This window comes from Corvus kubaryi, unplaced genomic scaffold (assembly GCF_017639235.1).
Source record: "Corvus kubaryi isolate FWS band 111438036 unplaced genomic scaffold, C.kubaryi_AGA036_p1.0 69, whole genome shotgun sequence".
Taxonomy (NCBI): Eukaryota; Metazoa; Chordata; class Aves; order Passeriformes; family Corvidae; genus Corvus; species Corvus kubaryi.
Genome location: NW_024582057.1, coordinates 1115892 through 1129003, shown reverse-complemented (window position 1 = coordinate 1129003; position 13112 = coordinate 1115892). Strand labels below are relative to the sequence as shown.

At 45.1% G+C, this 13112-nt stretch overlaps 1 protein-coding gene across 1 annotated transcript in view; it reads left to right on the top strand.

The window, feature by feature from the left end:
• The first annotated feature begins 12904 nt into the window (after nt 1–12904).
• SOX4 (SRY-box transcription factor 4) overlaps nt 12905–13112 on the top strand; it is a 3685-nt gene continuing 3477 nt past the window's right edge. Inside the window, exon 1 of the mRNA XM_042049001.1 lies at nt 12905–13018. Within this exon, the coding sequence (XP_041904935.1) occupies nt 12905–13018 (114 nt within the window). The remainder of the gene's footprint in view (nt 13019–13112) is intronic.

Genomic DNA, 13112 nt, shown 5'->3' with positions numbered 1-13112 from the left:
TTCCTAAGACTGAAACTTCCTTCAGTGGATTACAGAGGGCTGCAGTCAAAAATAGTAATATAATAAGGAAGTATGTTGAATCATGATACCCTGAGACCTTTGATGGCACTCAAGCCAGTATTTCCTTGGCAAACAGCCAGAAGGTTCTCACTCTGCTTGCTTTGGGAGAAAAAGAAAAAACATGAAAACATGACCCAAGTGTTAAAGCTACTGAGATGCATGCCTTGGTCAGCAAGCAGATGTCATGAGAATTGGGAGATTCCAACACCTTGCCCCAGCTTCTAGAGAAGAGGTGGATCTCCAGTGAGGAATAGCCTGGCTGGGAGTGGTAGTGCTCCACACTTTTGCAGTTGGTTTCCCTTCAGTGGGGGGTGGATGGGAACCTCTGATGCCCTGAGCATCTCTACAGGGTGTCCCACTCTGTGGACTGACCTGGCCAGAGAGCAGCAGCATTTGCCTAAACATCCTCCTGCCTCAGCATCAAAATGGGCCACTGCTCCTATGCTTTTCTTCTTTGATTTGCTTGGCAGTAAACCACTGAAATCACATCGATGGGCATTGGAGATAAGGAGCTAAGGATGGGCCAGAGATAAGGAAATCATGTTATAGTCCTTGCTGCTGTTAAAAGCAGGTCTCAGTCTTAGAGAAAAGCGCAAAAGGAGAAGGTTCAAGCCCCACACTGGTGATGTGAGGCCACGTGCACCCCCATCCCCACCCCACATGCAGGCAGGGAGTGAACTCACTTGGTGTGATGTCCGTAGCATCACAGCAGTAAGATGTGCGTACACGTGTTAGAAACTTCTGCCTTAGACTGGAAGTAGCACATTTGAACAAGGATAAGCAGTCAACTACTCAAATACTCAGTCTATGAAAGTTAAGTACCGATTTGACAAGTAGACCAGGTAAGGCAGTAACTATACCTTGCAACAACTAAAGCTCCTTAAGCTGGAAGCTTAAAAATTGCTGTTATGGCCCTATTTCCTTAACAGTAAATTCATGCATTTTTACAATGTATTATTCAATCTGGACAACTCTGTCTCCAATCCCAGTGACAGAGTAACTCATGTAGATACATCTGGAGAGATTTTAGCCTTAGCTGGAGAAGACTTTCCATCTACAATAGTGTGCTGAGCAATAAGAAGGATAAACACCAGAGCCTTCGAAGACAGGCCAATGGTGAGAAAAGGTCGATTTGTGCAAAATCTTGGCATGCACCCAATCATTATTTATATAAAATTACAAAATGCTTTAAAACCTTCATCTTAGATGCTCAGTCTATGAAAAACTGCTAATAGGCTTTTTTAGCAAAGATATTAGTTTTAGTGTTTTATGCAGCAGTGCAAATACAATGCTAGGACTAAGAATCAGAGCAACAAAAATGTGTTAAAAAGGGAAACATAATTCAGGATAAAAAGTCAGAGGGATTTCCAATCCGCCTCAAAACCATGTGTGCAGAGAAGGGGGCTAATCTTATTCCCTGCAATTATTTCTTCAGGTCCATTAAATTCATACATTTAACTATTTCCAATTACTATGCATATATAGTGCTCTATGCCAATGATAAGATTCTGCTGGTTGTGTATTTTAAAACCATCATCAGGATCAAAATTTGGAGTTCTTTTCTCTTTGTATTTTTTTAAACTCATTTACGTGTGCAACTTCATTACTTTCAAGAACATCTGACTTACACACATGGAAATGTGTTAATAATTGTGCTCTTTATTATTAAAACTCCTTTTGTTGGGAAGCAGATTTGAAGATAAATGTAAGCAATATATATATATAGCTATCAAGGAATTATTTATTTTATCACTCTTTACCTAACACAAAATAGTCTTGATATAAGTGAAGGCAAAACCCCAAAAATAGCACAACCAATACTGTCACACCTTACAAAAACTGGAAAAGACTCATTAGTAAGGATATTTATTTTAAACAGCATCTTTATTTTTGTACCAGAATATGGAAAGCTCTGTAGGTTATGTGGTTTATTTGGTTGGTTCACTGCTGTATATAAATCTATACATCCTGGTGTTCACAGTGTGAGCCATGGAGCTAAGAAGAGAATTTAATACTTCTTTCTTTTATGACCGGTATTTAAAATTTAAATTTCTTTTATGGCCAGAGAATTTAATACTTATTTCTTTTATGATCAGCTTATAAAGATTGTGTTTGATTATTTGGAAAGGCTGATAGTGAATCCATCACATGACTTGATGGAACTAAACAGGCAAAAATGAGTCCTCATTGATGATAGTCTTAAAAAAAAAAAATTATGCTTGAAAAAACACTGTGCTTTACTGTAAATTAGAAATCCAGAGAGCACACTACTTCAGAGTTTCTAAATTCCTAGAAAAGGAAATAGATAAAATGAAAACAAAATGGGTTCTTTGAAAGAAGTTGTCATTTTCTTCCTGAGTAGCATTAACTAAATAACAAAAAAGCCACACACACAAAAATGAAATGTAAATTCAACATCTAGGACAGTTTGCAAATCACTTTTGTGGCCCCAAAGCAGGATAAAAGGAAATAAATATACTTCATGGTTGGTAACCTATTAACTGACACCAACTGTTGCAGCTGCGAATAAAACAAATTCATGATAAGATTAGATATGTTGTTTGCACCTGGCCATCTGTAAATTGCTGCTTACCATAAGAATCACATGCTTTCTACTAGTCACTCTGATAAATGCAGAGTAACTGTTGTTGGTGGGGTGGTTTTTTCCCTTTGGTAAACAATAGAGGAAATAATAAGAAAAAATTGGTATGCAGTGGATTTATTTTTCTACAGTTTGTGCGAAGTTTGCCCTGGTGTTCTCCTGCTTTTAAAGAAAGAAGGAGCAAATCAAATAAATGAGACTGTATCTCACCAGTGTGGACAGAATAAGGCATCTAAATGTGTTTCTGATGGAGAGAGGAAATAGTACTCTGTAGCAAAATTGTCTTCAGGACTCCAAAGGCCTTGCAAGACGTCCTGAGGTTTTGAACAAAACTACAGTGTAGGTTAAGTTACCAGCAGTTGAGAGAGTCACAAACAGCTCCTGAGTAACAGGTGATGGTGTTGATGATGATGATGGTTATCCCTTATTTTCTGCCTAGGAAAACCACACAAGAAGAGGAGGCTCATTGCACGTGTGGTGCTCGAATGCTGCCTTGCCTACTCATGAGTGGGTGTCAAAATGCTGAGCAGAAGAGGGTGTCTGTGAAGAGCAGCATGGGGCTGCTGCAGAGACCAAGGCATGCAAAGCTTCTGTCACCCCCTAGAAAGCAGCGCTCGTCCCCTCCAAAGCTGCTGTGCCCCTCCACACATCAGTGCTGGGGTTGGCGTCTCCTCAGGGAGGGCAGCAAACCTGAGTGGGCCCAGGGAGCACACCCGTGGCTGGAAAACACCCAGCCAGCACCCACTCCTCTCCAGAGGCAGTGCCATGAGCTCATGGATGCCTGGCCACTCTTCCCAGGGGCAGGACAGCTTGGTACCACAGCCCAAATCAGCAGGAAGTTTTCCTGCTTTATCATGGAAGGAAGCTGCCCGAGAGGTGTCTTGAAGAATTACCAGCCCTGAGTAGACTTGCCAAATGTGCAACCAGACCTAGCAGTCACAAGTCAATTTGAAGAATCAAAAGCCAGAATGATAAATAAGGAGTGCTTAATGATTAATAAGGAGTGCTCTGAATATAGAACCTTTTTTTACTCCAGCTGAATAATTCTTTTACTCCAGCTAGACATTATCCTCTATTCTATTAACTAAACCTTAAAAAACTGCTCAACCATACTGCTGAAAATGTACCTGTGCTATAATTTTTCTTTGTTTCAAATGACAGTATCAGCTATACAAGTCTCTCATTTAAGTAATGGCATATCATAGCAGCCAACATGAATATTACAGACCTCATTAAGCAACAGATTCCACTGCTCCTGTCACTGTCTGCTTAATATAGCACTGTTGCCCTGTGTTCCAAAAGAAGAACAATTGCAGGGGGTGAAAAAAAAAGTAAATAAAATCAAATGTCTGAGTTGAAATCTAACAATGGCTGTGAGACAGTTGAGTGTCAGATATCCTTTCACAGCTGGAATTGCTTAGAAATCTGTGAACAATCCAAAGAGAGTCAGACACCACTTCTGCTCCCCTAGTTTGCAGTAATTTTGGCATTACATGTTGAGCTTTTCGGAGAAGCAGCTTCAAGCCTGTTTAACACCAGGATGTACAGCAGCATGCATTTTGAAACCTCAGTTACTGAATATAGATATGAAGCATATAAGATTACAAAATACATCAGCATATATATATGTAAGAACAGCAGAACTTCTTCCATTTATAGCAGTAAAGACAGTAATATATTTCTAGGATAAGAAAATGGAAAAGCAAAAATAGTTTACTTGAGAAAGTTTAAGTGATGTATGATTTTTATCTTCATCAGTAGGTGGCCAATTTTTCTGCTTATGTGCTCTGTGTGATTCTCAAGACAAAATCAATAAACTACCCATAGGTAAAGTTTTGCAAAGCTGGATGGAATGAGAGCTGTGCTGTGGGTGAATGCTGTTTAAATTTCCTTTATGTGATTAATAAGAAATTAGTGCAGAAGTTATACTGGAGGCTGAGAACAGGGAAACAAAGTTCAAGACACAAAAAGCTGTGGGCTGGTGATATTAGGCAAAGGAGCCAAAAGCCTGCTGGTGCTTGCTTGGTGGAACCCTCCCCTCAGGATGGAATGGGGAGCAGACTTGTGCACAGGGGAGCAGCAGGACAAGAGCTGGGCAGCACCGCAGCCCATTCCCAGCTGCTGTGTAAATACCTCAGAGAACTGGAGCCACCCTGGAATCACTGCCGATGGAATGCATTAAACAAGCGTAAGAACCTAAAAGGCTATTATTGTTTCTGGTGCCTGAGATGGCTCATTTACAGCTAGCTCAGGTATTTTTACTCCACTCCACAGTCTGCAGTGTATATCTATCCTAAAAAGCAAGTGTCTCCAGTGTGTATTTCTATAGGAACTTGACACACTTCTGCCTTTTAAGCTCTATGGTCTAAATACTGGGGATTTTTCCCCAGTGGTCTCACTATTTTTTTCTGCCAGCGATTTTTTTCTCCCCCTTGACAAGGTCATGCACAGAAGTCTTGAGTACAGTGGCTGTGCATATGCACGTGCTCGTTTTAGCCACATGCTGTGGTGCCTCAGCGCTGTTCCTTGACAGTCGCACACCTCCGGAATGAGCCTTACTTAACACACCAGGTACAAGACACCCAAGATACAGCCTTGTATCCCGGTTGCTTTCATACCCTGTGAAACATCTACACTGTTTCCACACAACACCCGGGCCGCCCCAGCAGAGGCTTTCTCTGGTGCTTTATGTCACAGGGGTGAGAGCCTGAGGAAAACCGTAAGATCTGCAGTGAAACAAAGTAAGTGCCTCAACGCCCCCGCCCTGGGGCACACTTGGGCAGCTGCTGGTTATTCCATCCCTGGGGCTGGAATGGTCTGTGGGTAGGGATGCTGCACCATCGCCCACCAGCACCGCTACCTTCCACCTCGGAGCTCCACAAAGACCAGGAGGAGTGCATGAAGGAGTAGACCTCAAAATCCTGGTGAAAGCAGGTTTGATGAAGTCTAAGCAATGCTGGTGTAAATGCTGACTTTCTGTGTTATCTGGGAGATGCCTGGGTTGTAAGGCCATTATAAAGCATCTTATTTGGCATCGAATCGTGTAACTTATCAATAGCTCTGAGCAGATTACTAACTTGTGGAAGTGACCCCCATCCTGAACTGCCCATCAGCCAGACATTAAAATAAGGATTTTTAAAAAAATTTGAATTAAATTAGAATAAGAACTGACTATTTGGATGTGCACAGTCTTTCCTGAACACAGCAGTGTCTTCTAACTCAACAACAAGATTTACACCTCCAATTTCAAAGGCAGTCCCAAAAAACAAACAAAGGGCTTAGCAGGTAATCTTTCTATGGAAGAGCTTTAATTAAGCAGAAATGCAACATTTGTCACGTTTTTCAACTACTGCATTTGTAACTCACAAAATTACTATACACTAGCATACTCTTATACAATTTAAATAATGTAGTAATTTTATAAAGCAAAATTGAACAGTTCAGGGTTTTTTTTAAATTAATTTCTGATATTTATTTAAGACACCAGACTTTGTGTTATTGGTGGAAACACAGGAGCTCATGATTAAATTTTTTGAATAATACATAGAAAATGCCTGATTCTTGTAGTGTATAATATTCCAGCTTCCCAAGGTTACATACGGACAATTTATCTCTCATAGCAACTAATCTTAGCTTAAATACAAACTCTATAGAGCAATGCAAATTCAGACATCCTGCCTCACTTGAGCACACCTGCACATTGAGATAACTCCAAATACAGTTCTTGAGTGTGACAGCTAGACCAGGATTACACAGGGTAGTGTAGAATTCCACCACCTTCTTCCGGCATTCTGTTCAAAAAGGTACAATTCTTAGAGAAAACAAGGTTTTGAAAAAATATTTATTTTAAAAATAAATATTCATGTTAAATATCAAACTAATAAACTTATTCTGCACAAACAGCCTAAGCAAGGTAGGTCACAGATTATAGAAGAGATTCTGGCAAGTACAGAGTTGTATCATTTGAGCAGTCTATTCAGAAAGATTAAAAACAAATCTACTTACTAGTTGTCACACCAGCACCATCATTAAGAACAATTATATGGAAGGAAATCAGGATGAAAGCCAGACTTCTATTTGTCCTGAGCACAAAAGGGGGAAAAAATTACTTTTTTCTCTCATTCATTTTAGATTTAAATGTATTTTTCCTCTTTCCACCAGAACCTCCTGTAGCTTTTTTGATCTGTGCATCAGAAAAATGAAATAAAAATTGTTTGACAGGAATTAATCCATTAATGTCTGAGGACTATGGGACTGAATGAAGGGGATTGATTTTTTGAGTACAAAGGCAATTTTATGATAAAAAGTACTAAACACTCTCTAAGGATGTAAATGATAGACCACTCTTAGTCTACCTCTGCCAGAATACCTTAGAGTACATGGATAACCCCAACTGCTTGCATGTTGTCAGAGGAATTTTCTTTATTTAGAGCTGGATCCTGTGGATAAGCACTTGTGAATAACCCAGAGCTTGCAAAAGAAAGAAAGGACTATTTTCACAACTAAACAGTATGTAATATATTTTTCTCTTTTTTTCCTCTTTGATTTAATTATCTTGACTACATCACTCAAGAAATGACCTCACAAAAACTGAGTTAGAAATGCTAAGATCTACATTTTACAAAACCCCTTTTTTTCTATGTGCACAGGGAATACCTTATGCCTCCTTTCCAGAAGGACTAAGTACAACCAACATTTTTCTTAATACAAGAAGATATTCATACACCGAATTTAATAGTGCACAACATCCCACTTGAGGATCTTTGGAAACAACCCACATTTAGTTCAATGCACAGTGGTTTTGTAGCTCCCTCTTATCAATGATGCTAAAGTCTGGGTGACGTCATGATGTTGTGGAAGTGGGCACAAATATTACTACATTCTTGGTACTATGTGGGCTTCTGCTGAACTGCCTGCTTGCAGCTGTTTGCTCTTTCATAGAGATGGCAGGAAAAGATGAGCTGAACGTTAGCCGGGTGGTGGTGATGATAAGGTTGTAGGAGAAGGCAGGGGAAGGTGAGAGCAAGCAGGAAGGAGAACACAGATGGCTGTGAGGGAGCGTACGGGGCAGAGGCGAGGAACACGTTCAAAAAGTGTAGTGGTCCAAAGAAGTGGGGCCCTCCCTCCCTGACCCTCCTGCAGGGAGGAAGGATCGGCACTGTCAGAGAGCTGGCTGCAGGCACCGCCAGCCGCTGCTCCCCTCCGCTGGCTCTCCTCCTGGGCTCCCCTTCCCGGGGTGGCCTTCACGCAGCTGCAGCTCATGCATATGCAATCTGCTGCTACATATGCAGCAGACCGGTAATTCCTCTTCAACCTTGTGGCTTTTCACTTCGCAGCAAAGGCTTGCCAAAACGTCTTCAAAAATGAACTAAAAGCTCTTCCTATATGAAGCTGTTAAAAACAAAAAAAAAGTTACTAAATCTTACAGGATTGAATAAGGATTGAATTGCAATTCTCCTTCTAAGTAAATGCAAACAATGTGTTTTCCAAGTTTCTTTTTTATTATTTTTAACAGAGCTTTTTGAACTTGTTTTACTCTTAGAGAACACGTTTAAACTTAAAAAGTCACCAAAGTGGATAAAGGATAGAAAGTATTATGTTTTCTTACTAAAATCACTGGAGAGGTGTTCCTGCCCTCCCAAAAAAACATTTACATATAAGCGATAAATATCTGAATTAATATAAATATGTATATGTAAATGGATTCTTACCTACCTAGGGTATTAAATGAGCTAGAAATGTGTTGGCATTCTCATAGCAGGAGCACTGGGTGTCTATGTGCAGGCTTGTATTCAAGTAAAACGCAAGTGAATATACAGTCTGGAAGGAAACAATACCGTACAACTTTAGGCAACAGATTTTCACTCCTAAGTAAATAATGTCCTCCATAAAACACTTCCCAGTAATAAAAGTTCTTTTCCACAAAGCTATCGGAGAGAGTTCAAAGCACTTATGAATCACGTTAAATAAAGGTACACTGTGAATAGGAGCGATGCAATTGTACAATGGAGTTTTCTTCTTGCAAACAGGACGAAGAAGGAGGGCCCACTTTCATGTCTCAGTTTACACCTCTGATCCTTAAGCGCGCTCTTCTTTGATCTTTGATGAATATGTGTTATCATCACGTTATTTTAAAAGACACGGCTCCTTTTTTTTTTTTTCTTTTTTTTCCCTTAATGGCAAGAATCTCATCTGTTTTCTTTGGATCAAAATAGGCAATAGAAAGGTGGTGGGGAATGTGTTCTTCAGCAGCATACCTCCGCTCTGGCCTCCTCATTTGCAGTTCAAAAAGGCTAAAATAACCCAAATACACCTATTTCAAACGTGGCACAGAATGCCAGGAAAAATGTGTATTACAGAGGTGAATTTTGGTCGCAGAGAGGAAAACACTCAGAAATAATACTGGGGTTTTTTCAAGATAAATAAGATGCTGCCTTTCCACACCCTGTGGATGCCTATCACGGGGGCACGGAAGCAAGATGTCTGTGAATCGCCTTTCATTCATTCCCTGCAGCGCGTCCTGTAGGGTCGCTGGGCGACCCTCGGATGTCACTGCTCCGGACGCGCCGGGGTGAGAGCCCTGCTCCTCCCGTGCGGGTGAGCACGGCCCACGCGCGTTCAGTCCCGCGGGGCCGCCGCCACCTGGCCCCGCCCCGCCGCGGGGACCTCGGGGGACGGCGGGGGGCGCGGGGAGCCGCGCCCTGCGGGCACACATCCCCGCGCAGCGCCCACCGCGCGGCACCGCGCAGCCCTGCGGGCGGCGGCTGTGCGCAGCGCGGCGGGGGCGCCTGCTCGGGTCACAGCGCGGAATTGACGAGCGTGTTAATGAAGCCGAGCTCGCCGGGCCCCGGCGGCTGCGGAGCGCGGGCGGCTGCAGAGGGGAAGAGGCGGCCGCAGCAGCTGCGGGGGCCTCTGGCTGCGCAGCGCCAGGGCAGGGAAGCGCTCCGAGCCCGCGAGGGCACGCAGGAACACGCTCACGGGAGGGAAGGTCTGCTCCCGAGAGCTCAGACGGAGTAAGCTGCAAAGCACTTCCCACAGCCTACGGAGCTGGGGGTGTGGAAAAGATCAACGGCAAGGGCTGCAGTTAAAGGAGCCTGTGCGCTGGTAATCCTCAGTTGCAAGCAGAAGAGGGGGGGAAAAAAGAACGGTGCTAAATCTGCGTGTCCTTAAGACGTTTTAACCGGTGGGGACTGCGTGCTCATTCACACATAAAATCTGCAATCAATCATAGAATCATAGATTCATAGATTGGTTTGGGTCGAAAGGGACCTTAAAGATCACCTAGTTCCAACCCCCCCTGCCATGGGCAGGGGTACCACCCACTAGATCATGCTGCTTAGGGCCCCATTCAACCTCGTCTTGAACACTTCCAGAGATGGGAATGATGGAATCAATGCTTGAGGCGCCCAGCCCTGCAGTAGATTTGTCCATAGCATTGTTCCTGAACAATATCTCTTGCTCCAAGCGCAAGGCGAACTGCAGATCCCGGTGTGTTAGAAGGGTGTTCTCAGTGCCCCTGCCCTTAAACCCCGCATCGCGGTTTGGCATCACTCGCACCCTGTTCCGGCGGCGTACAGCTGACTGCGTGGGCACTGCCGCTCTTTGATGCAAACCCACCGAATTTCAGTCAGAAACTTGCAGCGTTATGCTGCTCCGTAAAACCACAGGGGGAAAAAAATAATTTAAAAAATACTAATCGTGGGTTCGCTAGCTCCGCGTTTTCCCACGTTTGGCAGAAGAGGCTCAGCGCTGCCACCTCGCGTCCCGTGCCGCATCCCCGGCCTCATCGAGCCTGCAGGAAACAGAATGGAGTTTCAAGGCTTTTTAAGTTGTAAAACGCGGAGAAGTCTTGCCAATGCTCTGAAAACTTCATTTTTAGACGGAAGCTGAATGGTCGCGCTTTACGCCTAGGCTTAAAAATTTGGGGAGCTGGAAGGTACTTTCAGTTCGCCACTGGAGGATTAGGGATGGAAGCAATTAACTTTGAGGAAACAGCTAAGAAATTGTAGTAAAATGCTTTTATAGAGTTTCACATCGTGTTCTTACACTTGCTTTATTAAGCAGCTCTAAATTTCACTTTCGTGAAGTTTTTGTTCAGGAAAAAATACTCTTCTCTCCATACCACATACATGCTTATTGAACCAAGATTAAATTGATGCGGCCGCTTTGATCAGGAAGACACTTAACTCCTCACCTGGAGATAAATTTTATTCATGGTGGTCAAGACCTTGCAGAACTTAACCAAGTGAAAAGCTTCTGAAGCTTTTTCTTTCTATGTTTGCCTATCAGTTTGGGTTTTGTTTGTTTTGCTTTAATTTGTGTCTAGAAACATGAGAATATTTTACTTGCTTTGTAGTTTAAACAAATTGATATTTATATGTAAAATACGACAGTTGGGGGTTGAAATCCTGCTGGATACCGTGCTGACAGGTGGAGCAGCCAGAAGCTACTGACTGCTCCCAGTCCCAGTTTTTCACGCTGCTGCACATGAATACCAAGAGTGTAAGCAAAAGCCAGCGCTTATTCCTGACACCAAACCCACTGCGAGCCTCCATTTCTGTAGATGTTGGTGGTATAGGGTAAAACAGATTTGATCTTAGCTTTGGGGCTGCAGGGGAAAAACACAGCGTGATTTACTACTTACGAAGTGTAAAGGTGAGAAACTCCACTGATGTCACTGGATGTCGTCAACCTAGAGGAAAGCAGTATTTTATCCAGTCTTGGCCAGAGGCTGTATGAGGAATCAATGTATTATTTTTGCAAAAAAACCCAAAAATTTAATTTGCACCTTTGTAAACAGTCTCAGTAATGTAGGTGGCCTACCCAAGGAGGTACTGAGAATTCAGGATTTTTCTCAGTGCTTCACAAGCAGTGTACATTGAGTCCAGTATGAGATCTTAATATTCAAAGCCTGTTCTCAAGCCAGCTAGGAAGTCTGCTAAAGGATCCTACCATAAATTTTCTTGCAAAAATGTGTACTTTATTTTTAGACCTCTATCTTAGACATTTTAGCTGTATCCAGCCATTATTTTGCTTCTGATTTAAAAGGTGTTTTTAACTGGTGTTGTGTAGAACAAAAATTTTCACAGCTGTTTTGCCTAAAAGCTTTTCTGGTCCCTGGCCTGATGAATGATGTGAGGAATCTTTGGGAAGTAACACTGCCATTGTTTTTATGGTCTTACCCGGCCCCCTTTGCCTGAATATTGGAGGGGGAGGTTGATGTTATGAGGCCTTAAGGGCTGCTGCACAGCGCCTGACCTCGCTGCCCTGCTTTTCTTCACTATTACTCATGGCAGGGCAGAGGGAGGGGCACATGAGATCAAACAGCAATCCCCGAAAAGCACCTTGCACCCTAGGAAGGGCCCCGGAGAGGGGGGGCCCTGCTCGGCGAGGCGGACTGGCAGAGGCACGGCAGCACCTCCGCCCCAGGGCCGGTACCTGCCCGCCGGCTGCGCACCGCTCCTTCCTCCCGCGGCCTCTCCCGCTCTCTGGGGACCCGGCGGGGCCGGGCCGGGACCCCCAGCCACAGCTTCTCACCGGGATTGGGATCGGGCGTCGCGGCGGGACCGCGCCGTACGGGAGCGGCAGGTAGCGAAACGCAGAAGGGGGGTCGGAGGGTAAAAGCGCGATAAGGGCAACACCTCTTCCTCGTTCGGCGCCGGGGAATTTGGGAAGGGTGGCAGCGGTTGCTCAGCGCCGTGACTGGTGCGGGGCCCGGCGCTCCGCGGGATGTGCCCGCTGCCTGTCCCATCCCACGCCCTGCGCCGCTCCGCTCCAGCTCCGTGGCGGAGGGGGCGTGACGGCAGCGCCTCGCGGGCGCTTCTCCAGGGCTGGCGACCCCTCCGTGACACTGCGCGTGTGGGCGTGGGGACGGGCACGGGGCACCCTCCGGCATCCCCCGGGCAGCGCTGCCCGCTGGGCGTGAGGTGGCTCCGGGACGGCAGGAACACCGGCCCTTTGTGCGGGCAGGTGTCCCCGCTCGCCGCCCCGCAGCCGCGGCGTGCGGGGGCGGAACAGCTTGATTCCCCTCTCTCCCTTTCTTTTTTTTTTTAAATAATTATTTGTACTATGATGATTTTTGCTGATTTCCTAATCTTTTTTCCCCGGCAGGGAGGAGGGGAGGGAGGAGCGTGGCCGGGAGGCGGGGGGTAAGGGGGTCGCGGGCACGTGCGCGGCGAGGCGCGGGGCGGCGCGCGGAGCTGCCCTCCTGCCCCTTTTAAAAAGTTCGCCCCGCCGCCGGGAATGAGGTCAGCGCGGGCGCTTCCCATTGCACGCGGCCATTATTACCGCTCCGCGCCGGCCGCCAATCCCGGGGAGGCGGGCGGGGCTTGGCACGCGGAGGGCGTTGGATACAGCGTGCGATTGGCCGCGGGGCGGGCTGCGAAAGGATAAAGCGGCGCGGGGCGGGCGCGGGGTCCGCTCTCAGCTGCGGCCGGCGGAGCGCGGGGTG